This window comes from Bos javanicus, chromosome X (genome assembly GCF_032452875.1).
Source record: "Bos javanicus breed banteng chromosome X, ARS-OSU_banteng_1.0, whole genome shotgun sequence".
NCBI lineage: Eukaryota > Metazoa > Chordata > Mammalia > Artiodactyla > Bovidae > Bos > Bos javanicus.
Genome location: NC_083897.1, coordinates 56,580,121 through 56,608,012, shown reverse-complemented (window position 1 = coordinate 56,608,012; position 27,892 = coordinate 56,580,121). Strand labels below are relative to the sequence as shown.

The window sequence follows — 27,892 nt, the reverse complement described above, 5'->3', positions numbered from 1 at the left end:
GTAATTTGACAGAGATTTCCTTAAAAGCCTGGAATCAATAGAAAAAGAGAAAGTACAAGTAGAAGAAAGAGAAGGAGGAGAGGGGGAGGAAGAAGGAAGAAGAAGAGGAAGAAGGAGATGAGGAGAAGGAGGAGGAAGACAAGGAAGAGGAAGAGGAGGAGGAAAGGAACAAAGCACAAACAAATAAGCAAGAAAACCTCTCCTGTTCTTTGTGCACTGACTCTGAGTTGGGGCATGCTTTCAGTGCTTAGCCAGGCCATTAAGAACTCAGCCTTAGGTTTTACTTCCTGCCTTTACTGAGGCTTAAGATTGAGCAGAGGTTAAAGCTTGGGCCTTCTTAGGTCTTTTATAACTATGCATCTATTCTTGGGTATGCATGTGTCCTTCGAGAGTCCTTAATATAAACAAAAGCATTTCAAAACCCTTATTCCTCCATGTTTCTCCTTCCCCAGCTTCTTTCTTGCAAGACTTTTCAGTTTGTCTGCTTCTTGCCATGTCTGTTGTTCCTTGCTCCAGATGGTGACTTGTATACCTTTACACGTGTGCTTGGTTGCTCAGTCATGTCCAACTGTTTGCAACCCCATGGACTGTAGCCCACCAGGCTCCTCTGTCCATGGAATTTTCTAGGCAAGAGTACTGGAGCAGGTTGCCATTCCTTTCTCTAGGGGATCTTCCCATACCAGGGATTGAACTCAGGTTTCCGAAGATAATCACAATGGTGTGATCACTCACCTAGAGCCAGACATCCTGGAATGTGAAGTCAAGTGGGCCTTAGAAAGCGTCACTATGAACAAAGCTAGTGGAGGTGATGGAATTCCAGTTGAGCTATTCCAAATCCTGAAAGATGATGCTGTGAAAGTGCTGCACTCAATATGCCAGCAAATTTGGAAAACTCAGCAGTGGCCACAGGACTGGAAAAGGTCAGTTTTCATTCCAATCCCAAAGAAAGGCAATGCCAAAGAATGCTCAAACTACCGCACAATTGCACTCATCTCACATGCTAGTAAAGTAATGCTCAAAAGTCTCCAAGCCAGGCTTCAGCGATACGTGAACCGTGAACTTCCAGATGTTCAAGCTGGTTTTAGAAAAGGCAGTGGAACCAGAGATCAAATTGCCAACATCTGCTGGATCATGGAAAAAGCAAGAGAGTTCCAGAAAAACATCTATTTCTGCTTTATTGATTATGCCAAAGCCTTTGACTGTGTGGATCACAAGAAACAGTGGAAAATTCCTCAAGAGATGGGAATACCAGACCACCTGACCTGCCTCTTGAGAAACCTATATGCAGGTCAGGAAGCAACAGTTAGAACTGGACATGGAACAACAGACTGGTTCCAAATAGGAAAAGGAGTCCATCAAGGCTGTATATTGTCACCCTGCCTAACTAACTTCTATGCAGAGTACATCATGAGAAACGCTGGACTGGAAGAAGCACAAGCTGGAATCAAGATTGCCAGGAGAAATATCAATAACCTGAGATATGCAAATGACACCACCCTTATGGAAGAAAGTGAAGAGGAACTAAAATCCTCTTGATGAAAGTGAAAGTGGAGAGTGAAAAAGTTGGCTTAAAGCTCAACATTCAGAAAACGAAGATCATGGCATCTGGTCCCATCACTTCATGGCAAATAGATGGGGAAACAGTGGAAACAGTTTCAGACTTTATTTTTGGGGCTCCAAAATCACTGCAGATGGTGACTGCAGCCATGAAATTAAAAGAGGCTTACTCCTTGGAAGGAAAGTTATGACCAACCTAGATAGCATATTCAAAAGCAGAGACATTACTTTGCCAACAAAGTTCCGGCTAGTCAAGGCTATGGTTTTTCCTGTGGTTATGTATGGATGTGAGAGTTGGACTGTGAAGAAGGCTGAGTGCCGAAGAATTGATGTCTTTGAAGTGTGGTGTTGGAGAAGACTCTTGAGAGTCCCTTGGACTGCAAGGAGACCCAACCGGTCCATTCTGAAGGAGGTCAGCCCTGGGTGTTCTTTGGAAGGAATGATGCTAAAGCTGAAACTCCAGTACTTTGGCCACTTCATGTGAAGAGTTACTCGTTGGAAAAGACTCTAATGCTGGGAGGGATTGGGGGCAGGAGGAGAAGGGGACGACAGAGGATGAGATGGCTGGATGGCATCACCAACTCGATGGACGTGAGTTTGAGTGAACTCCGAGAGATGGTGATGGACAGGGAGGCCTGGCGTGCTGCGATTCATGGGGTCGCAAAGAGTCGGACACGACTGAGTGACTGAACTGAACTGAACTGAACTTCCCACATTGTAGGCAGATTCTTTACTGTCTGAGCCACCAGAGAAACCTTTGTTCCTTTCTTTACATGCTTTCGACATAGCACCAGAGGCTACTCAAAACCTTGAGGAGGTTCTGAGGGACGCAAAACAAAGGGAAGCCTCAGAACGGCTTTCAGGGAGCTGCCAGACAGGTCACAATACACAGCCACATTTCTCTGAACAAAAGGTTCATGTTGCTCCTCTGGCACTAGCAAGCCATATCAGGTATGTAGACTATCATCCTTATGGACATCTCCATGCTGACAAATGGCAGATGATAATCAGGTAAATAAAAGTGTTTCAACACGCTCTTACCAGCAATTATCAACTTCTTTCTTCTTTATGGACTCTCCAAGTGTCATGTTTTTAAAATTGTGGTTGAAAAAGCCACATAACATAAAGTTTATTTTTTTAATTTAATTTTATTTTTAAACTTTACATAATTGTATTAGTTTTGCCAAATATCAAAATGAATCCACCACCGGTATACACGTGTTCCCCATCCTGAACCCTCCTCCCTCCTCCCTCCCCATACCATCCCTCTGGGTTGTCCCAGTCAGAATTATTGGTAATTGTGTAGTTCAGCAGGGCTACATATATTCATATTCTTGTGAAATAGATTTTCAGAACTTTTTTATCTTGCCAAACTGAAACTCTGTATCTCTTACATAACGATTCCCCTTTGCCTTGTCTTGTAGCTACTGGTAACTCCCATTTGACTTATATTTCTATGAATTGAACTATTTTAAATACATAGTGAAGTGAAGAAGATGCTTGAGAGTACCTTGGACTGGAAGGAGATCAAACCAGTTAATCCTAAAGGAAATCAACCCTGAATATTCATTGGGAGGACTGATGCTGAAGCTGAAGCTCCAATACATTGGCCACCTGATGCAAAGAGCCGACTCATTCGAAAAGACCTTGATGCTGGGAAAGACTGAGAGCGGGAGGAGAAGGGGATGACAGAAGATGAGATGATTGGATAGCATCACTGACTAAGTGGACATGAGTTTGAGCAAACTCCAGGAGATGGTGAAGGACAGGGAAGCCTGACATGCTACAGTCCATGGGGTCACGAAGAGTCAAATACAACTTAGCAACTGAACAGTAATAACAGTAGAAGTGGAATCATACAGCAATTTGTCTTTTTGTAACTCACTTATTCCACTTAGCATAGTATCCTCAAGGTTCATCTATGTGGTAATGTGTGATAGGATTTCTTTCCATTTTAAGGCTGAATAATAGTGCATTGTATGTATATACCACACTTTGTTTACTTGTGCATCTGTTAGTGGACATTTGAGTTCATGTTCAATGTGTTTGATTAAATTCAATAGTTTCAAAAGTGTTGATTCTCACAGTTTTTGGAAGCTTATTTGTTGCTTCAGTGGATTGAAAGTTCCTTGGACTTCTCTACACCACAATTTCAGCAGAGCCACTTAATAAATATTTTAAAAATATTATCTGTCACACATTGAAATGAATAATGAAATGTGTATAACATTTAACAATTTTTATTTGCAACTATTTACCTAAATGTCTATCTTTTTCATAAAACATTAACTTATGAAGTAGAAGGAAAATGGATAATCACCCATTGAATAGGAAATGCAATATAATTTTTATTAAAGGAGCTTCTGTAAAGTAAGGGAGAAATCAAGACAGTGGTCTCATTCTTTAGATAAACTCAGTTACAACAGTCATTATTGTGAAAAAATGTGTAAATGACATCATATGTGAGGGCAGTTCATGTACCATAAAGCTTAAAAATGCAGTTAGGCCTAGGTTAAGATCTTAGTATTTATTTTCACATCAAGTTTTTTTTTTAAATAATTTATCTAACTTCTTTTTTTAAAAATCTTGTTTCAAGCTAAGATAAACAATTAATTGGCTTTAGATTTAAACTTTTAATTGTGTATGCAGGCATATGTCATTTTATTGTATTTCATTTTATTGTGCTTCACAGATATTGTGTTTTTAATTGAAGCATAGTTGATTTAAAATATTTTTAGTTTTAGGTGCACACATAGTGATTTGGATATTTTTGCAGGTTATATGCTATTATAAGTTATTACAAGATATGGAATATAATTCCATATCTGTGCTATACAGTAAACAACAACTAATCCCAAATTCCTCATTTGTCCTTCCCTCTCCCTTTTGGTAACCACTAGTTTGTGTTCCTGGAGAAGGCAATGGCACCCCACTCCAGTACTCTTGCCTGGAAAATCCCATGAATGCAGGAGCCTGGTAGGCTGCAGTCCATGGCGTCGCAAAGAGTCGGACATGACTGAGTGACTTCACCTTCACTTTTCACTTTTATGCATTGGAGAAGGAAATGGTAACCCACTCCAGTGTTCTTGCCTGGAGAATCCCAGGGACGGGGGAGCCTGGTGGGCTGCGGTCTATGGGGTCGCACAGAGTCGGACATGACTGAAGTGACTTAGCAGCAGCAGCAGCAGCAATTTGTGTTCCGTGACAGAAACAGACTCACAGGTTTCTTGCATACACATTCATTTGCATTATTTTTTAGCTTCCACATGTAAGTGATACCATATGCTATTTGTCTTTGACTGGCTTATTTTACTAAGCAAAATATACTCTAGGTCCATCCATGTTGCTGCAAATGAAATATTGTCCTAAGTCGCTTCAGTCACGTCTGACTCTTTGTGACCCAAAGGACTGTAACCCACCAGGCTCCTCTGTCCACCAGATTCTCCAGGTAAGAATACTGGAGTGGGTTGCCATGTTGCTTTCCAGGGAATCTTCCCAACCCAGGGATTGAACCCATGTCTCTTAGGTCTCCTGCATTGGCAGGTAGTTTCTTTACCACTAGTGCCACCTGGGAAGCCCCATTTTCCTTATAAACATACTTGGATATGTATTTTCTTACATACTTGAATAGGTAAGAAAATGAAATATTATATTGTATCTTTTACAAATTGAAGGTTTGTGGCAACCCTGAGTCAAGCAAATCTATCAGTACTATTTTTCCAGCAGCATTTGCTCACTTTGTGTCTCTGTCACATTCTGGTTAATTCTCACAAAATTTCAAACATTTTAATTATTATTATATTCACTATGGTGATCTGTGATCAGTGACTTCTGATGTTACTAATATAATTGTTTTGGGACTCCATGAACTCATTAAGATGGCAATCTTAATAATTGTGTGTATTCTCATCGCTTGACCAACTGGTCATTCCTCTGTCTCTATCCCTTTTCTTAGGCCTCTCTATTCTCTGAAACACAACAATTTAAGATTAGGTTAATCAATAATTCTACAATGGTGTCAAAGTATTCAAGTGAAAAGAAAAGTCACTTGTCTCTCACTTTAAATCAAAAGGTAGAAATAATTAAGCTTATTGAGAAAGGTGTGATTTTCCCCTCACTTTAAATCAAAAGCTAGAAATGATTAAACTTAGTAAGGAAGGTATGTTTTGAAAGGTGAGATAGGCTGAAAGCTAGGCCTCTTGTGCCAAACATTAGCCAAGTTGTGAGTGCAAAGGAAACATTTTTGAAGGAAATTAAGAGTGCTGCTCCAGTGAACACATGAATGATAAGCAAGTGAAACAGCCTTATTACTGATATGGAAAAAGTTTCAGTGATCTGGATGGAAGATCAAACCAGTCACATTTCCTTAAGCTAAAGCCTAATTCAGAGCAAGGTCTTAACTTCAATTTTGTGAAGGCTGAGAGAGGTGGGGAAACTGTAGAGGAAGAGTTTGAAACTAGAGGTTGGTTCATGAAGTTTAAGGAAAGAAACCATCTTAATAACATCAAAGTGCAAGGTGAAGCAGCAAGTCCTGATGTAGAAGTTGCAGCAAGTTATCCAAACCATCTAGCTAAGAAAATTAATGAAGGCAGGTACATGAAACAACAGATTTTCATTGTAGAGAAAACAGTCTTATGTTGGAAGAAGATGCCATCTAGGATTTTCATAGCTAGAGAAAAGTCAATACCTGGCTTCAAAGTTTCAAAAGACAGGCTAACTCTCTTATTATGGGCTTAAACAACTGGTGACTTTAAGTTGAAACCAGTGCTCACTTACCATTCTGAAAATCCTAGGGCCCTTAAGAATTATGCTAAATCTAATCTGCCTGTGCTTTATAAATGGAACAACAAAGTGTGGAAGACGGCACAACTGTTTGCATGATTTAGTGAATATTTTAAGCCCTCTGTTGAGACCTACTGCTCAGGAAAAAAAAAAAAAAAAAAAGATTCCCTTCAAAATATTATGGCTATTGACAATGCACCTGATCATCCAAGAGCTCTGATGGAGATGTGCAATGAGAAACTGTCCTTGAAAGAAAGTCAATCAATGTGGCAAATTTCGTTGTTCTTAGTCTAAGGAATTGCAACAATCACCCCAACCTTCAGCAACCACCACCCTGATCAATCAGCAGTCATCAACATAGAGGCAAGACCCTCCATTAGCAAGAAGATTATGGCTTGTTGAAGGCTCAGATGATGGTTTGCATTTTTTAGCAGTAAAGTATTTTAAAATTAAGGCATGTACATTTTTTAGACACAAGACTATTGCACACTTAAGACTACATTGTAGTGTAAATATGACTTTAATATGCCCTGGGGAACAGAAAAATTTGTGTGACTAGCTTTAGTGTAATATTTATTTTATTGAGGTGGTCTGGCACTGAGCCGGCAATATCTCTGAGGTATGCCTGTATTTAACCATGTTTGGGTAACTGTCATATTTACCTAACTGGAGTCTTTTTTATGTAACACATTTCTAAATTCTTAAATCCTGGTTCATTTACTCCTTCTAGGAACTTGGAATGACTTACCAGTCAGCATTTATATTACTGAAACTTATTGGAGCTACTCTATGAATAGACCAGATGATAAAACTTGCCTGGCTTATAACTATGTTTTTGGAGATACAGAAGTCAGAACAAAGTGCTTAAATTTCCTACAGATTATATCAAACTAGATGGGCTCTTAAGCAATCAGCCTGGCCTCCTACTCATAGAGTAGCCTAATCATTGAATATAACGATTCTAGCTGCTTTTTACATGTCAGATGGCTATACTAAGAAATCCAGACACTTTAATTTAGGAAGACAAACAAAAATCTGTCTGTTTTAAGAAGTCACCCAGCCACTGAAGAAGTGATACTCCTATAAGTGAAATTTCAGAGAAGTATATAGTGAACAATCTTTCTCAAGGCTGCCAAAATGATTTATTGCATGCTGAGATTTCATACACACACATATAGACAGCATTAATACTATTTTTTAAACACAAGTTGTTTTCTTGCAAAACCGACTGAATTTAGTGATAATATATATTATCTGTCATTGGTTTGATATCTAAAAGGTAGTTTTTCAAAAATAAATAGTCATAGTGGCAAATTTAGGAATTATGTTAAAAAGAAACCCAATAATTTATATCAATTATGCCTACTACTGTGGGCAAGAATCCCTTAGAAGAAATGGAGTATCCCTCTTAGTCAATAAGAGTCCAAATGCCATACTTGGATGCAATCTCAAAAACTACAGAATGATCTCTGTTCGTTTCCAAGGCAAATCATTCAATATCACAGTAATTCAAGTCTATGCCCCAACCATTAATGCTGAAGAAGCTGAAGACAAACAGGTCTATGAAGACCGACTTTCTAGAACTAAAAATACCAACAAAACAGATGTTCTTTTCATCATAGGGGACTGGAATGAAAAAGTAGGAAGTCAAGACATACATGGAGTAACAGGCAAGTTTGGCCTTGGAGTACAAAATGAAGCAGGGTAAAGGCTAACAGAGTTTTGCCAAGAGAAAGCATTGATCATAGCAAACACCCTCTTCCAACAACACAAGAGAAGATGCTACACATGGCTATCACCAGATGGTCAATACCAAAATCAGATTGATTATATTCTTTGCAACCAAAAATGGAGAAGATATATACAGTCAGCAAAAACAAGACAAGGAAATGACTGTGGCACAATAAAGATCATGAACTCTTTATTGCAAAATTCAGACTTAAATTGAAGAAAGTAAGGAAACCACTAGACCATTCAGGTATGACCTAAATCAAATCCCTTATAATTATACAGCAGAAGTGACAAATAGATTCAAGGGATTAGACCTGATAGACTGAGTGCCTGAAGAACTACGGACGGGGTTTCATAATATTGTACAGGAGGCTGTGATCAACACCATCCCCAAGGAAAATAATTGCAAAAATGCAAACTGGTTGTCTGAGGAGTCCTTACAAATAGCTGAGGAAAGAAGAGAAGTGAAAGGCAAAGGAGAAAAGAAGATATACCGATCTGAATGCAGAGTTCCAAAGAAGAGTAAGGAGAGATAAGAAAGCCTTCCTAAGTGATCAGTGCAAAGGAATAGAGGAAAACAATAGGATGGGAAAGACTAGAGATATCTTCAAGAAAATTAGAGATACCAAGGGAACATTTCATGCCAAGATGGGCAAATTAAAGGACAAAAATGGTATGGACCTAACAGAAGCAGAAGATATTAAGAAGAGGTGGCAAGAATACCAGAACTATACAAAAAAGATCTTCATTACCCAGATAACCATGATGGTGTGATCACTCACCTAGAGCCAGACATCCTGGAGTGTGAAGTCAAGTGGGCCTTAAGAAGCATTGCTATGAACAAAACTAATGGAGGTGATGGAATTCCAGCTGAGCTATTTCAAATCCTAAAGACGATGCTGTGAAAATGTTGCATTCCATATGTCAGCAAATTAGGAAAACTCAGCAGTGGCCACAGGACTGGAAAAGGTCAGTTTTCACCCAAAGAAAAGCAATGCCAAAGAATGCTCAAACTACTGCATAATTGCACTCATCTCACAGGCTAGCAAAGGAATGCTCAAAATTCTCCAAGCCAGGCTTCAACAGTACGTGAACTGAGAACTTCCAGATGTTCAAACTGGATTTAGAAAAGGCAGTGGAACCAGAGATCAAATGGCCAACATCCATTGGATCATAGAAAAAGCAACAGAGTTCCAGAAACACATCTACTTCTGCTTTATTGACTATGCCAAAGCCTTTGGCTGTATGTATCACAACAAACTGGAAAATTCTTAAAGAGATGGAAATACCAGGCTATCCTACCTGCCTCCTGAGAAACCTGTATGCAGGTCAAAAAGCAATAGTTAGAACTAGACATGGAACAATGGACTAGTTCCACATTGGGAAAGGATTACGTGAAGGCTGTATATTGTCACCCTGCTTATTTAACTTATATGCAGAATGCATCATGTGAAATGCCAGGCTGGATGAAGCACAAGCTGGAATCAAGATTGTTGAGAGATATATCAATAACTAGCCTCAGATATGCAGATGACAGTATCCTTACTGTAGAAAGCAAAGAGCAACTAAAGAGCCTCTTGATGAAAGTGAAAGAGGAGAGTGAAAAACCTAGCTTAAAACTCAATATTCAAAAAACGAAGATCATGGCACATGGTCTGGTCAGTTCATAGCAAATAGATGGGGAAACAATAGAAACAGTGACAGACTATTTTCTTGGGCTCCAAAATCACTGCAGATGGTGATTGCAGCCATGAAAGTAAAAGATGTTTGCTCCTCGAAAGAAAAGCTATGACAAACCTAGACAGCATATTAAAAAGCCGAAACATTACTTTGCCAACAAAGGTCTGTCTAGTCAAAGCTGTGGCTTTTCCAGTAGTCATGTATGGATGTGACAGTTGGACCATAAAGAAAATTGAGCCCTAAAGAATTGATGCTTTTGAACTGTGGTGTTTGAGAAGATTCTTGAGAGTCCCTTGGACTGCAAGAAGATCAAACCAGTCAATCCTAAAAGAAATGTCTTACATATTCATCAGAAGGACTGATGCTGAAGCTGAAGCGCCAATACTTTGGCCACGTGATGCAAAGAACTGACTCATTGGAAAAGACCCAGATGCTGGGAAAGACTGAAGACAGGAGGAGAAGGGGACAGCACTTGATTAGACGGTTAGATGGCATCACTGATTTGATGAATGTGAGTTTGAGCAAGCTCCAGGAGTTGGTGATGGACAGGGAAGCCTGGCATGCTGCAGTCCATGGGGTTGCAAACAGTTGGACACGACTGAGTGACTGAACTGAACTGATACCAGTTAAGTAAAAAAAAAAGGAATAGTTATGGGGAAATATACATTAAATTTAAACAATTACTCTTACTTAGTATCTGACACCAATGAATTTTTATGTTAAAAAAGAGAATGTGAATTTTATTATAAAACATTAAGTATACATAAATGAAATACATATTTTATTTTAAATTTGAGGAATTGAGTCATTTCATCTAAGTTTTAAAATCTGTGCTTATAGTGTTATTGATAGAATTTTATCATTCTTTTAACATCCAAGGAATCAGTAGTGATGTCCCCTCTTTCATTCCTGATACTGCTCATTTGTATCTTCTCTGTTTTTCTTGGTTATCTAAGCTAAAATCTTATCAAAACCTTTTCAAAGAAGCAGATTTAGGTTTCATCGATTTACTCTATTATAGTTTCCTTGTTTTCAATTTTGTTGATTTCTCTAATATTTATTTGATTTCTTCTACTTGTTTTGGATCTGATGTGCTCTTCTTTTTCTGGTTTTCTAATGTGAAAACTTAAGTTATTGATTCTGGTAAAGGGGATGGGGGAAATGTTGGACTCCATTGTTGCCAGAACTGGAAAATTACTACTTTTTAATAGTTTTCATATATGAATAAGTTTTAAATCTTTAATAAACATTTTGATCCAAAGATGCCTTATATTTTATAAAATATTTAATTATTGCAGGTTATTTTAGCCTGAGTGTCCACAAAAGAGAGTTTGACACAAAAGTTTTCATTTGAGTAGCTCATTTGGAAAGTGGTTCTAGTAAGTCAGAGTAAGGAAAACATATGTGAGAGCTGGACAATAAAAAAGGCTGAGTGCCAAAGAATTGATGCCTTTGAACTGTGGTGTTGGAAAAGACTCTTGAAAGTCCCTTGAACAACAGGGAAATCAAACTAGTCAATCCTAAAGGAAATCAACCCTGAATATTCATTGGAAGTACTGATGCTGAAGCTGAATCTCCAATACTTTGGCCACCTGATGTGAAGAGCCAACTCATTGGAAAAGACCCTGATGCTAGGAAAGATAGAAGGCAGGAGGAGGAGGGGACAACAGAAGATGAGATGGTTCGATGGCATCACCAACTCAATGGACATCAGTTTGAGCAAACTCCGGGAGATGGTGAAGGACAGCGAAGCCTGGTGTGCTGCAGTCCATGGGGTCACAAAGAGTCAGACATGACTGAGTGACTGAACAACAACATGGTTAAGCAAGGAAGGAGGAAAAGTCAAACAGCGGTATGTTAGACATTGCACATCACTATAGGCAAGTGGTGCTTGACCCTATGGGGCTCAAGTTGGCATCCATATTTGTGATGATGAATAACTACCACCTCTAAGATAGAGTGGATGCAGTGTATTCTATGTAGAATGAGGTAGCTGAATGATATCCTTGAAGGAAAGGATGGAATTGAGTGTCCAGCATCAGATGTTGCTCTTGGGGAGTTATACATTTAGAAGTGGGAGTAGCTTGATCACCCATGGAGAGAACCAGTGTTGTTGAACTCAAGCTTAGGCTCCAACCCTGCCACCAAGATAGTTCATGGGCTCATTGTGCCAGAACCACGATGACTGAGGAGAGAAGCTGTTTGATATCCACATGAGTCATCAGATACACTTGGTTTTTAACTGCCTTCTCTACAGTCAGTTCCTTGGGTGACCATTAATTACAGAGTGAAGAACCTGATGTAATGCTCACATTTCCGCCAACTGGAAGTTTCCTGCTTCAACATTATTCTACTCTGACTGAAACTGAAGTGTGGCGGCAGTCCATTTACAGCTATCATCAATATTTAATGCTCACACATCTGTGCACTAAGTTTGAGATTAATAATTTCCTCTTCCAGTAGTTGTTCAGAGACTACCCCCTGCCTCATGAGGAGCATCATTGTAACAGCAGTCAAAGGCATGAGGGTTTGTGCAGTCAGCCAATTTATTTGTGCTTTCTCAGGCTGGATCCTGGAGCATGTCCATGGTACTATGGACTGCTGTTGAGTTTGCCAGATCTTATCACTTGGTGAGTATCATAAGGTTCAGCTTGTGGTGGCCAGATCCTGTCGTATAGCACCTTACTTGCTATCTCTTGGTAAGGCACTCCATATATATTTCTACTGAACTCAATAGCATGTAAGGAGCTATGTTTTAATTGGCAAGCAGTTTACTGACATAGGAGATATGAATTTTGCTCAGAACCTCAGGATTCTGTGTTGTAACTCCCATATTATGGCTTAGAATGACTTAGATAATGCTTCCTTATCCATCATAGATTCTGTAAGCATTATAAGATATACTGAGGCATATGGCCTGAGTAACAGAAGAATTTGCACTGCAGATCTGAAAACGTGATAGGGGACCAAGTCTGTTAACATCAAACTTTTTGACTTGTCAAGTCTCATGTTTTTCTTTTCATACAAAAGAACTGTTCATATATCTAGCCCTGGAATACTATCAATAAAGCATTACCACAGACTTCTGTCAGTCAAACTAGTTTGATTCCCCTCTAACTGTGCTTCCCATTATGGTAACTATACTTGTCCCTGAGATTTTGTGCAGCAACCTGGGCTGTGAAATCTTATTATTTCCATTTGAACATAGTTTACTTCTAATGATGACTTGCAGAGGAGAGCATGACTTTTATAAAAATGTCAAATGTTTCCCTTCACCAATGTCAAGTGTTCCTCCTCACTACTTTATTATAGTAGTGTCTTCTTTGCCCTCTCAAGGAAATATACTTTAGAGATAGGTCCTCTTTTCTCATGTTATTCATGTTATGAAGGTAATTATTTCTAATGCCTTCATTCCTTTTGACCTTTTCAACAATTCCTCAGTATTCTGGCAAGCAAGTTCTAATATCTTCTATCTCATTTACCACACATAGCCTGTTGCCCAAGCTTCAACATGTCACCCAAACAGCATATGTAAAGGCAGCTCCAGGTCATTGACCTCTGAGTCATAAGTATGTACTCCCATGTCAGTGAGTCCTCAAAATTCATTCTAACATGTACTATCCCAGTTCACACAAGTACCTATTAGCCTGTTCCTAGAGCTCATTCTGGATATTCCACCTGAACAGAGACTGCATTTTGGTCTTGTGCTGTGATAACCTTACCCTTGCCATGAGTTGGAAGCAGTGAAAAACATCAGTGTTGGCTGTTGAGTAAGACAAGCAGTCTTTTCGAGGCAGCTGCCTTAGGTGAGGCTATTGCCCTGGTTTCCAGGGACAGGGAGGTTGCTCTCCAATAGTTAGGGTTAGGGGGCTACTTTTGCCAGACTGAGTGTACAGAGGATGATAGGGATTCAAATTTTTTCACTCATTACTATTCCAGGTCTCAGAGGTCTACTCTTTCCTTATTAGGATGCATATATTGATATAGAGATCTAAGTGTTATGTGGAAAATTCTGAAAGAGATAGGAATACCAGACCACCTGACCTGTCTCTTGAGAAATCTGTATGCAGGCCAGGAAGCAACAGTTAGAACTGGGCATGGAACAACAGACTGGTTCCAAATTGGGAAAGTATGTCAAGGCTGTATATTGTCACCCTGCTTATTTAACTTATATGCAGAGTACATCATGAGAAACAGTGGGCTGGATGAAGCATAAGCTGCAATCAAGATTTCTGGGAGAAATATCAATAACCTGAGACATGCAGATGACACCACCCTTATGGCAGAAAGTGAAGAAGAACTAAAGAGCCTCTTGATGAAAGTGAAAGAGGAGAGTGAAAACATTGGCTTAAAGCTCAACATTCAGAAAACTAAGATCATGGCATCCAGCCCCTGCGGGGAGCGAGCTCCACCCATGGCAAAGGTCATGAGGAAGGAGGCTCAGCATACGCAAAGGCGGGATCGAGCCTCAGGAGTCCCCCTGGAAATTCTCAAGCATTTACACCCAAAACCAGAGTCTGCCTACTTTCTGCTTTGTGCCTTCACCTACACCTCTGACTTTACGGGGGGCTGTCCCCCACTACCTCTCTGAAAAAGAGTTAGCTTACAGCTCCAGTTAATAATTCCTGGGTGTGACACTGTTTCAACCTACAAACTCCTTTGGAAGTCCTCTAGCCTGCCTGAATAGGTTTTTCCGGCCACATGTGATTGTTCAGAGCCTCCCAACTGTGAGAGGCAGGAGATGTTCTAAACTGTCTAAACACAGATTCCTTTGAGTAGTTAAAAGATTGATTAGAAATTGTATTGGTGAAGGTTTTTTCACTTATTGGGCCAATGTTTGCTGCTAAGTCTCCATACTCCTTACCTACTGTGTCCTTGGCAGTGTATTGACTGATATAATGGGTGTATAGAAATGTAAGTAGTAGCCTCAATGTTTGTAACCTTGGACCCTTGAGTTAATTCTTTTCTTGATTGAGCCCACCTCACCTTTGCCCTATAGGAATGCAGCTTTGTCCAATGCTTTTTTGGAGGCTGGTGCCTGACTTTGGAATAATCACCTTTAGAGAAAGATAAGTTTCTTAAAATGTTAACAGGCCTCCTGGCCAGAAGATGATGTAATTCACCTGAACTTTTGCATATGATAAGTTTGAAAGCCTGGCTTCGATTAGGACCAGGAACTGCTGTCCTTGCATGACTCCACCCCTTCCCCCATTATCCTCTATGCACAACTTAAGGTATAAAAACTACTTTGGAAAATAAAGTGCGGGCCTTGTTCACTGAAACTTGGTCTCCCCATGTCGCTCTTTCTCTCAAATTCTGACTGAGTCTCCATCTGGAGAGCGGAACCCGCCATGCTTACTAATTATGCCTGGGCTTCTAAGATCGACCGGGGAGGCCTCAGTGTCTCCTCTCCTTCAGGAGAACGGAAGGACGCCTGCGGCCTACGTAAGTGGTGCAAACTTCTTGTCTTGAAGTTTTATTGGTCTCCCGCGTAAACCAAGCTACTCAGCCCCTTTTCTCCACTAAAATTTTCCTACTGGGCTATCCTCATCCTATTACTCTTTATATCTTTGATAAAATATTTAAATAAATAGGTTGCCGACGCCGTCCCCACTTCGAATACCCTGGATCAGCCAGGGCTGGTCCCCGGCAAGCCCCATCACTTCATGGCAAATAGATGGGGAAACAGTGGAAACAGTGGCAGACTTTTATTTTTGGGGGCTTCAAAATCACTGCAGGTGGTGACTGCAGCCATGAAATTAAAAGGTGCTTCTCCTTGGAAGGAAAGTTATGACCAACCTAGGCAGCATATTAAAAAGCAGAGACATTACTTTGCCAACAAAGGTCTGTCTAGTCAAGGCTATGGTTTTCCCAGTAGTCATGTATGGATGTGAGAGTTGGACAGTGAAGAAAGGTGAGTGCCAAAGAATTGATGCTTTTGAACTGTGGTGTTGGAGAAGACTTGAGTCCCTTGGACAGCAAGGAGATCCAACCAGTCCATCCTAAAGGAGATCACTCCTGAGTGTTCATTGGAAAGGCTGATGTTGAAGCTGAAACTCCAATACTTTGGCCACCTGATATGAAGAGCTGACTCATTTGAAAAGACCATGATGCTAGGAAAGATTGAAGGCAGAAGGAGAAGGGGACGACAGAAGATGAGATGGCTGGATGGCATCACCTACTCAATGGACATGAATTTGGGTAAACTCTGGGAGTTGGTTATGGATAGGGAGGCCTGGTGTGCTGCAGCCCATGGGGTCACAAAGAGTCAGACACGACTCAGCGACTGAACTAAACTGGTGTTATGAATGCAATTTCCATGCAGGTCTGCAACCTTGGAATTAGAATCAGGGTCTGCTATTCAGCATTCTCTCTTTATGACTGGCAATGAGGGTCTTCTTAATCCAATGGATTAGGGTGAATGACAGGCTGTGTATTCCCATTAGACACACAAACCTAGATTACAGATCCAGTTTAGGGCACTCTTAGAGCCTGCCCTAAAAACCACTTGAGGCTGAAAGGGATTTCTGAATTCATGCTGAGCTGGAAGCCAAATTCATCTATTTCCACATTCCAAATGCCAACTCACTCAAAAGTGAAAGTGTAAGTCGCTCAGTTGTGTCCGATTCTTTGCAACCCCATGGACTATACAGTCCATGAAATTTTCCAGGGCAGAATACTGGAGTGGGTAGCCTTCAGGAGGAAAATAAATGTATATTTGAGGCACATCACCCTTATTTCAATATATGCCACAGTATAAAAAACATCCTAGGAGCAATTTAGGTGCTCTTCCTTTACCCCAAGGTGCAATCCCTGGTAACTCAGACAGTAAAGTATTTGCCTACAATGCCGGAGACCCAGGTTCGATCCCTGGGTCAGGAAGATCCCCTGGAGAAGGAAATGGCACCCCACTCCAGTATTCTTGCCTGGAAAATCCCATGGACTGAGGAGCCTGGTAGGCTACAGTCCATGGGGTCGCAAAGAGTTGGACACAACTGAGCGACTTCACTTTCACTTTCTTTCACTTGCCTTTACCCCAAACCAGACACCCAGGAACTCACAAATATGGGGAATCCTGGGGCTCTGTTTTTCAAATACAGACAGTCTATAACATTAAGAAGTATTTCCCACTATTATGATGAAGTGTATCACTATTATAAGGAAGAAGTGATCTAAGATGACTCAGGTCATCTGGTTCACTTTAAATCTGGCATCTTAAATCCCCAGAGTAGAGCTTTAAACCACACATCGCTTTTTTTCTGACTCACAATCGTATGACTAAATGAATGAATAAATGAACTAGGTAGTAAAGAGATATGAGAACCAAGGAGATAGAGTTAGCTCCACTGAGAAAATAGAAGGTGAGTAATATATTATATTCAAAGGAACACATTATAGAGTAAATACAGTGTGTTTTCCCAGGGTATAAGGCCCACATATACTGTGGTGGTGGTCTGTTGTCAAATGATCCTCAGGATCATGAGGAAACAATGTGGATTGATTCAGGCTGTAGGCCCGAGGAGTCTTGGTCATTGTCAGGCAGGAGACAGGGTCTAGATAAGGTTCTGTGGAATCTGAAGCTTATATACTTTTGAAGGTTTTCTTTTAAAATAACACAAAATCAATCACAACAGTGAGTATTTATTTAGAATGATAATGTATAACAAGCATTAAAATTATGACAACTGCAATAAGAAAAATTCCAAACAAATCATGTGTGTGTGTGTGTGTGTGTGTATGCAGAAACACCTGCACAATCTGAAGTATGGTGAAGTGAACATCCAAGGTGAAAGGTATAATAGTTTTATTGAAAAGCAAAACATCAAATTTCTGCAATTTTTACATAAACACAAGGCCATGTGAACACATAACAAAACCCCAGGAGTGACATTTGTGCCACTTTCAAAAATGCAGACAGGTTCACATTAAGCCTTTAGGATTTAATTTTACATCAAGCTTTTAAAATAAAATAGCTCTCAATATTTATTCTCACTAAAAGTCTTGTTTCAAGTTAGAATAAACAGTTTATTGACTTCAGACTTTAATTTTCAATTGTGTATTTTTAAACATGTTGGGATAATTGTCATATTTGTCCAAACAGAGACTTTTTATGTGACCCATTTCCAAATTCACAGATTCTGGTCCATAATTCTTTCTAGTAATGTGGAATGATTTACCAGTTGGAATTTATATTATTGAAAGCAACTGGAACTACTGTACAAATAAGCCAGATGATAAAAAAATGCTTGGTTTGAAGCAAGCAACTCTGTATTTGGAGATACAAGATTCAGAACAAAGTGCTTGCATTTTCTACAGTTTATATCAAACTAGGTGGGCTCTTAAGCAGTCAGTCTGGACTCATACATCTAGAGTAGCCAGACCATGAATATAATGATTCTAGCTGCCTTCTATATGTGGTCAGAAGGCTATATTAAGATATAGCCAATGTTAGTTATGAAGGCAGGAGAAAGCCTGTCTGTTTTAAGAAACTGTTCTGGCTATTGAACAATAGACACTCCCACACATGGAACTTCATGGAACTGTAGAATGAATAATCCTGTTCAAGGCTGCCAAAATTATTTTCTGCATGCTGAGATGTTATTCACACACACATCGACTGCATGCAGATAATCCATTTACTTTATTTTTGAAGTCCAGATTGTTTTCTTGAAAAAGCAATTGCACTCAGTTGTAATATATAGCAAAGCATCTCTATCTTTGGTTCTATATCTCAGAGATATTTTTCCAAAAATAAATAAGCTTGACAGGAAAAATAATTCAGCTATCTTAAGAGAAAGTCTAATATTTTATAAAAATTAAGCAAAAATATATGATTGATGCTTTTTTTCTAATTATCTTGCTTAATATCTCATACCAGTGCAACTTTAATATTAAAACGATCGCGCACAGTATATTTAACTATACAGCATAGACACAAAAATGTCAAAAAACAAAATAGTACTCTCTGTTATTAATCATATTGGAATTATGCTTTCTAAAAATGCACAGGAAAGTAGAACTGCTAAAATATGTTAATAATTTGATGTTGAAGAAGTGAAAGAAAAGGAAATGAAGATGCAGAACAGGTCATAGATCCTAGATATTGCAAAAAGAAGTGAATATATCACCCAAAGTCTCCCATTTCTGGAAAAAATATGTTAGAATAATTCAGAGATTTTTCTTTTAAACTAGAATCTATGGAAGCTCCCTGTTACTGGACCCTCAGAAGATTTAATGATCTTCCTTTGTTAATGGTTTCCGCCTCTTTTCAAACAAGATTTTTGAATCAAATAATTCTCTTTCCCTGTATCCTAGAGATGGCCCCTTCAGATACTTTGCTTCTGCTGCCTTGTAATCTAATCCATCAACAGCAGAAATTGAACAGATGATTGCTTCTGGCAGAAGAACTTCCAGGATAAATTTAATTTTATCATTTCTTATCCGAGTCAGCATTTTTTCATCTATTTGTTTGTAGACTTCTTGTAAATATTTCACCACCTCATCCAACTGATCTTCATCTTCAAAGTATGTTTCAATACAGGGTGTGAATCTATGTGCATTCAAGAATGATTTCAGCCACCTGGACCCTTTCGTGCCATTTAAAATGGCTAAGAGATGGCTCTCTGTTCCCTTTGCATTCACGATGAAGTCCACTAGGTTTTTGTTGGCTCGGTCCCGAGCAGACTTCATTCGGTCTGGAAGAAGTTTCTGGAAGGACATTTTCTTGGTCTGGGAAGTCACAGACATTGATCCCCCAGTATTTTCATTTTGCAGCTTTGGAAATAAATTCCTGAAGGTATCCTGTTTGATTATTTTCCTAACTGGATAACTAATGTCAGCAGCGTAATACTCAAAAAATGAGCCTGCAAAAGAACCACAACCTAATCTAACTCTGTAGTCACAAATAAGCGAGATGCACCAGTCAATACTTTCACTGTATTCCTCCCTGGCTTTCTCCACTAGTGCCTGCTTCTCTTTACAGTCAAATTTCTTTAATCTTCTAAAAGGCACTCTAACGCCTCTTTTTTCAGGATTCATATTTGCCTCAACAAAAACCACACTTGCTTTTCTCTCTTTTCGCCTGATGCTTTTTATCACTGATGGCCAAAATGGATATTTTTGATACTTAAACCAGACAATCATCCCTGTCTCAAATGAACGTTGCTCATAATTAAAAAGGAAACGTGGAAGTTCTTCATCTTCTTCATCGTCATCTAATATGGATGCAGCAATCGAACTTATACGCGCTGACTTGTCAGAAGCTTGAAATTCTTCCTCAAATTCCTCAAAATCCAGTCTCTGAAGATTTCTTTCATTACTCCCGAGGAGTGAATAATCCCCAGAATGGCTAGAGGCACTAAATGAAACCTGCTGTTCCTGTGAAGAAGGCTGAGGGAATGCCTCAGCATCCATCTCTGATTCCACAGTAGGTTGATTCTGGCTGGCAACTGAGCATGGATCAGAGGGACCCTCTCCAGGATCTTCAATATTCTCTGAGAAGGCAGAGCATTCAGAAGAAGCAGCCAGGGCCTCTGGGTAGATGTCTTCTGGCTCCTCTTTTAAAGCTTTGGGCACAATGAAGCCATCTGATGGTAAAGTTGGACTGAATTTTTCTTCTTTAACATATACATCTTCCTCTTTAATTGTGGAAAGCAAAGGCAAAATTGAGAGGTCAATCTTTTTCTTGCTCTCTTTTTCATCCTCATCTTCCAAAAGTGAAGGGAAAGTCTGGCACCAGCTGAGGTTTTGTGATGATTTTGTTTCCGTTTCATTTGGAATATTATCAATCATTGCATGCACCTGTGATTTATCATCATCCAGGGAATCATCACTCTCTGATGATACTAACAGGATTGTTGAATTTTCATTTTCCTCCAGACACTTTGGTAAGTCTCCTTCTCCTTCGTGCTTCCGATACTTTTTACGAGGGGGTGAATCAGATGGCTTTTGTGGTATGTTTTGAGACAGTATAGTGGTCTCTTCCTCATCTGAACTGCTTACTTGAATCAAATTTGTTCTCTCATTCAGAATATCCAGTGCCATTTTTAGTGACCTGGCATAGGCTGTTTCCTCTCCAGGTGGGTCACTGACCTCTGACTGTGTGGCTAGTGAGGAGGCAATAGCTTCAACTTGAGATTTAGTTAGGATCTTTGTTTCTGTGCTTTCCATTTGAATTTTTTCATCCAGTGAGAGTATTTGAACTTCCAGGGAAAATACCTTTTTTCTCTTACTATTTGATGAAGCCTCGGATCGGGACAAAACTTTTGCTGGCCACAACTGGTCTTGCCAATTGCATAAGACATACTCAGCATCCATTATGATTTAGATTTATGTGCCAAGAGGTTAATATTAGAGATTTATGTGTCTGGCTATTCTCGTCACTGTGAAGGAAGTCCCTACCACAAACAATACTTTGACCAATGCCCCTTTTAGAACTACAAAGAGTTACAAAGTGTTTATAGCTTGTGTAGCCTGTTGTCCTCCAGCTGAACTTCCCAAGGATGCTTGAACACGTTGTTTGAATGGACAATATGGAAGATACTGAAATAGCAAAAAGGAAAAGAAAAGTATCAGCAAATAAAATTATTTTGCCAAAGTAGGTGAGCAATTGCAAATAGAGAAGAGACAGACAGACAGTGGGGTATCAGATGGAGGAGGAAAATGCAGAATAATATAAGGTGCGGGATAAGAATTGGAAAAGTGTTTTTATAACATCTCAAAGAACTTGCTTTCATTATTGCACATGATTATTAAAGTGTGACTCTATGTGCGTGATGACAGAAGTGGTGTGTCAGGAACTCTATATATTAGACATTTTGGGACTGGTGCCCCTAATGTTATACCTAGAGAAGCAGGACTCTGAACTTGGTGTGCATCAAACTCATCTGGAGAATTCTTAAAACTAGATTTCTAGGCCCTATCCTGAGAATGGCTGCCAGGTTCACATATTGGATGAGGTAATTATCAAGGATTTTTTGAGAGTCAGGTGGCTGGCTAGGACTTCAGGTAGAAATCTGATTAGTCTCTGGCATGAATTCTTCATAGCAGTTTGACACATGAGATTCCTCCCCCAAAGTAGAAGCTACTACTTTTAATTACAAAACATTATGGCTACAGAACAGGGAGCAAAATGAATTACATCTTAAATTCTCAACCTAACATGATTTTAATATGAAATGTAGTTTTTAATATTGCTAAGGCTTTAGAGAAAGAAGCAAAATAAATTATACCCTGAGTTCTCAACATGTTTTTAATGTGAAGTATTTTGCAAAATGAAAAGAGCCTTACCCAATGTCACGTGGATCAGGAAGGGTCTGTCTCTGTGATCTGGTTGTCTTGATTCTTACTCCAAAAAGAGACAGGCTGTCTAAAAGGAAACAGGGAATTAAATTAAGTGGCCAAGGCATAAAGAAACTTTTCTACCAAAACTTTAGCACACATGTCATTTAGAAACACAGGAATGAAATGAAATCTTATCTATGATGTAGATATTTATTGTCCTCCTTGTTTATATTATTTTAACTTCTCTCTGAGTGATACAGTTATGATATCTGGTTCATGTTTAAATCATATTTCTCAGGAAAAGTGAGAGGCAAAGACAAGAAAGGGAAGTAACAATTGCCTTGTGTCTACTATGCCCTTCCCTGATGGCTCAGAGGATAAAGAATCTGCCTGCAATGGAGACACAGGAAACAAGGAATCAATCCCAAGGGAAAATACCCTGGAGAAGGAAATGGCAACCCATTCTAGTAGTCTTTCCTGAAAAATCCCATGGACAGAGGAACCTGGTCGCAAAGAGTCAGACATGACTGAGCGACTAAACACATACACACTACTATGAACAAGACTACAGGTTTTGTTTGAATCCTCAAATCAACCACTATGTGAATTTTTCATCCTTTACACATATAATTTTTTCAACAGAATTTTATTCACACTATACCTGCTGTCTCCCAGTTCACTCATACAAAATATGTTTCATTGCTTTATTGTCCACTTCATAAAAATGGTTGCCTGGAGAAAATTTAGGAAATTTGGCCACCGCCATCTTGTGACCAGAAGCAGAACTGCAGATCTTGCAGGTGCTGAACACAGAGCTTCAGTTGCTCAGATTTTTCTTATGAGAGAAGGATGGGAACTACATTTAGCCAGCCAAGAGTCTTTCCAGGCTTATGCTATGCTATGCTAAGTCACTTCAGTCGTGTCCAACTCTGTGCGACCCCATAGACGGCAGCCCATCAGGCTCCCCGTCCCTGGGATTCTCCAGGCAAGAACACTGGAGTGGGCTGCCATTTCCTTCTCCAATGTATGAAAGTGAAAAGTGAAAGTGAAGTCGCTCAGTCGTGTCCGACTCTTAGCGACCCCATGGACTGCAGCCCACCAGGCTCCTCCGTCCATGGGATTTTCCAGGCAAGAGTACTGGAGTGGGGTGCCATTGCCTTCTCTGTACCAGGCTTAGAGAACTTTCTAAGTTCAAGGGGTTTGCTGTGTAGGATAAGAGGATCATAATGTCTTCAACTATAATCTTTCTGGTTATAAAACATGCAGAAGCTTATTAAAAATAAAAAAGATGCAAAAAGATGTAGGTAAAACTAAGTACAAGCTTCTATATAAATAATCTGAATATTTTCCAGACTTTTTTACATGTATAGATAAATGCATACCATTTCAAAACAACATCAGATCTCTGATGTTGAGCAGTCTGAACATTATTCTACCTAAGTGTTTTTCACATGATTTATGAATTACTTTAAATGAGTTTTTTTTTTCTCACATTTGTAACATTTTATCTCAGTATTTTCCCTGATGATGTAAACAAGTAAATGTGTAAGAATATATTAATACTCTAAAATTAGACAGCAGTAAAGCTAGTCCTATCTGTCCAGCTACACAAATAAATATTCATGTTAATAGTATGGCAGGTATATTTTCCCAGAATTGGCTGCATGAATTATATAGTAGCATTATATGTTCTGCTAACACACATATTTAATTTTGTGAGATAATGTTACAATTGTATGCTACAATTTACTTTTTTTACTTTATTTCTCAGACATTTCAAATCTCTACATGTAGAGATTTACGTTTTTATTTTCGAGACACATAGTATTCCACTGTATGAATGCACCATGACCTATAATATTTTTTAAAACTGCTAATAGAAATAAACCAAATCCTCTGTCTCAGTCTTAAAAAACTTTAAAGATACAGAAAATGGTTATTGCTGACCACATCTATACCTGTGATCTGAAAGAATGAGTTGCAAGGAAGATACAGACAGGGCTGTAGCCAACACAGCAACCAGGCTACACACTTGATTATGTCCAGGAAAATTTCCACTATTGGCAAAACATGGGGGATCATGTCTGCATGTCTGTGTGTGTCTATGAATGCTTATGTGTTTGAAGCAAATTGGATATGCTGTCAGCTTCATTTTTCTTTCATGATTATAAAAGTAATCATGGGGAGATGCTAATATTGGCTAGGAATTAATATTAAAATAGTAACTTGACTATCCAGAAATGCTGAATAACATGGGAGCTTATTTTCTCCCAGATTTTTTAAATCATGCGAATATACATGCATATATATGTATAAGTGTCTTCACTCAAATACATACTTGTTCCCCTTTCCATGTTCATGTACAGGTGACACACACATAGTCTATGTGCCAATCAAATTATAGAAGTTATTCCCCCCCAAGCTGCCATACATTTTTATCCATCATTTTCTGTGTAAATTAATAAATGCTTAAACATTCAAACAGTAACAGAATGTCTAGCAATATAAACATGGAATGACAAGTCAATAAATTAGCATGAATGCCTGTGCTGCACTGAAGTCTTAATATACAGGCTGTAATCTGATCACTCCTTCTTCCACTTGTAGACTTTTAAAGGATTGGGAGATACACAAATTCCAAAGGATTAATTCTTTCACAATGCCAACAATTATCTCAAATCCACACACCTTTCCCACCACTTTAAAACCACTGTTCCTATTTCTCTCATCTTCATCCTAGGGTCCTGAGAAATCCCTATAAAATAACTAGATTTAAGACAGCCATTACATCCCAGGGACGGGGGAGCCTGGTGGTCTGCCATCTATGGGGTCACACAGAGTCGGACACGACTGAAGTGACTTAGCATAGCATAGCATAGCATAGCATTACCTTGAAGCTTCTTGTCAGCTGCAGCCTGGTGAAATGCTGCTCCTCCCCCAAGACTGGCCAGGTAAAGCTCACTCCGAACCTTCTCAGAGAACGCTGCGCCCCCTCCCTGTGATGAAGTCAGATGATCCTTCTCTGAATTAGGGGAGGGAGAATTGCCAAATTAAATTGCTGAAGTATAAAAGGGTAGAACGGAGAAGGCGATAGCACCCCACTCCAGTGTTCTTGCCTAGAAAATCCCATGGATGGAGGAGCCTGGTGGGCTGCCATCTATGGGGTCGCACAGAGTCGGACACGACTGAAGCGACTTAGGAGCAGCAGCAGCAGCAACAAAAGGGTAGAAATGTTCCTTTTTAAAGAACTTGAAAGTGAATTAGCAACAAGTGTCTGTTTAATTTCCCTTAGGGTGGTGATTTCTTGGGGGAAAAAGGGTGTAAATCACTTTACTTTAAAAAAAAGTCTGATTTAAACTATTTCACCATGTTTTTTTTTTTTTTTCCTTGCCTTCTCTTCATCTTACCTTGGTAGGTCAATTTAAAACCCAGCTGGTCATGCTTCATTAAAACAGTTCACTAAGGATGTTGATTTGGATCGCACTAAAACTGTACACAGTTTTAGGGAACATGACTTATAATTTTCAAATCTGTTTTCAGGACATGGTATGTCTCTCCTTTTATTCAGTTCTTTTCTTAAATGCTTCAGAAATTTCTAGTATATCTTCAAGGAACATGGATATTTCTGACCAGAGGCTGGAAATCACTGGTTTGCAGGCAAATACCCATTTCATATACCCTCATCAATAACTGGCAAATCCTCCTTCTTATATTTTATTAGTATTTTTCACTCACACAAATCTATGTGGGGAAATTAATTTTTAAAAATTTACAAGTATTTGTTTTCTGTATGTCTGAAACATATCTTGCACACTTTTTTCATTAAAATTCTCCTGTGTTAGATTAAAATTCAGCTGATTTAACTTAGAAAGCTAATTTAAAATATTGCTAGGGATAATTTTGGAAATGAAAATATTTGGGAATGAAGTGTTTTATTTGACTTCTGTATTATCTAATACATATTTATATAGAAATTTATTGTTATATATTTTATTTTATATAAAATTTATTTATATAAACTAAATACACACACACACACACACACATATATATATATATATATATATATATATAATCTCCTATTACAGTAGAAAAAGTAAACTAATACATTGGCCAAAGAGAATGACTACATGCTCCTGATTAATTTAGAACCCAGTTCAACATCTAGAAATACACATACTTAACAAATGTCTGACAGCATTCAATGTGTAAGCCCCTTTCAAATCTAGAATGTGAGATGTAAAGGGACACAAGATATGATGGGTTGTTAAGATCTCAGTTCTAGGGTTCTCCCAAACTTTGGATGATGTTAGATATCCCTCTGACAAAGCAGCCAAGGCCTTTATTTTCTGTGGTTGGTTAGTATCTACAGTAAGTTTTACTTTATTTCTTTTTTAGAGAGGTGTAGAAAACACTTTTATTAGTCTTGACTAGGTATCTATGGAAACAACTCTATATTAGCACTCAAAATACATAATCATTTTTTGTTGTTAAGTGTACAGTATAGTGGGTCACGGGCTTCCCTGGTGGCTCATCTGGTAAAGAATCCGCCTGCAATGTGGGAGACCTGGGTTCAATCCCTGGGTTGGGAAGATCCCCTGGAGAAGGGAAAGGCTACCCACTCCAGTATTCTGGCCTGGAGAATTTCAAGGACTGTATAGTCCATGGGGTCTCAAAGAGTTGGACACGACTGAGCAACTTTCACAGATAGTGGTTCACAATTTTAAAGATTATACTCCATCTACAGTTATTATAAAATACTGGCTATATTCCTTTTGCTGTACAATAGTCTTTGTAGCTTATTTTATACATAGTAGTTTATACCTCATAATCCCTCACTCCTATATTGTCCCTTCCCACTTCTCTATTTCCACTAATAATCATTAGTTTGTTCTCTTTATCTTGTGAGTCTGTTTCATTTTTGTTATATTTACTAGTTTGTGGTATTTTTTAGATTCCACATGTAAGTGATATCATACAGTATTTGTCTTTCATTTAGCATAATACCCTCTAAGTCCATCCATGTTACTGCAAATGGGAAAAGTTCACTCTTTTTTATGGCTGAGTAGTATCTCATTGTATATATACCACATCTTCTTTATCCATTTATCTGTTACGTACAGTTAGGTTGCACTCATATCTTGGCAATAGTAAATAATGCTGCTGCTACAAACATTGGAGTGCATGTATGTTTTCAAATTAGTGGTTTTGTTTTGGTTTTTGGATATATACACAGGAGTGGAACTACTGGGTCATATGGTACTTCTATTTTTAGTTATTTTGAGAAACTGCCATACCGTTTTCCACAGCGACTGCACCAGTTTACGTTCCCACCAACAGTATACAAGGGTTTTCTTTTCTCCACATCCTCACCAAAATTTGTTGTGTTCTTTATTTATAATAGTGATTCCGATAGGTGTGAGGCGGTATCTCATTGTGATAATTTGGGGGATGCAGTGTTTTATTTGGCCTCTGTATTATATAATATGTAAATGTATATAAATATATATTTATATATAAATTTTATTTTATATACTTTATATATAAATGTGTATGTAAAACCACCTCTATGTAAGTATTAATATTAGAAAATATATAATAATAATGAAGATAATCCCCAGGCTAGTATTTTATTGACAGCTCTAATAGTTACAGGATGTAATCTTTTGTACTATGCTGCTGCTGCTGCTGCTGTTGCTAAGTCGCTTCAGTCATCTCCGACTCTGTGCAACCCCATAGACGGCAGCCCACCAGGCTCCTCCGTCCCTGGTATTCTCCAGGCAAGAACACTGGAGTGGGCTGCCATTTCCTTCTGCAGTGCATAAAAGTGAAAAGTGAAAGTGAAGTCCTCAGTCGTGTC

General features: G+C 38.9%; 1 protein-coding gene across 12 annotated transcripts in view; it reads right to left on the bottom strand.

Moving 5' to 3' along the window:
- PWWP3B (PWWP domain containing 3B) overlaps positions 1-27,892 on the bottom strand; it is a 65,130-nt gene that overhangs the window by 11,927 nt on the left and 25,311 nt on the right. For 9 of the 12 annotated variants that reach the window (XM_061409335.1, XM_061409334.1, XM_061409329.1 and 6 more), the window contains 3 exons: positions 24,923-25,054; positions 22,039-22,117; positions 17,372-21,291 (listed from right to left, as the gene is read on the bottom strand). In XM_061409335.1, coding sequence (XP_061265319.1) covers positions 18,982-21,066 — 2,085 coding nt within the window. In that variant the 5' untranslated portion in view covers positions 21,067-21,291; positions 22,039-22,117; positions 24,923-25,054 and the 3' untranslated portion in view covers positions 17,372-18,981. Of the gene's footprint in view, positions 1-17,371; positions 21,292-22,038; positions 22,118-24,922; positions 25,055-27,892 lie in introns of those variants that run through there. The other 3 variants (XM_061409337.1, XR_009734943.1, XM_061409333.1) reach the window with 3 other exon arrangements.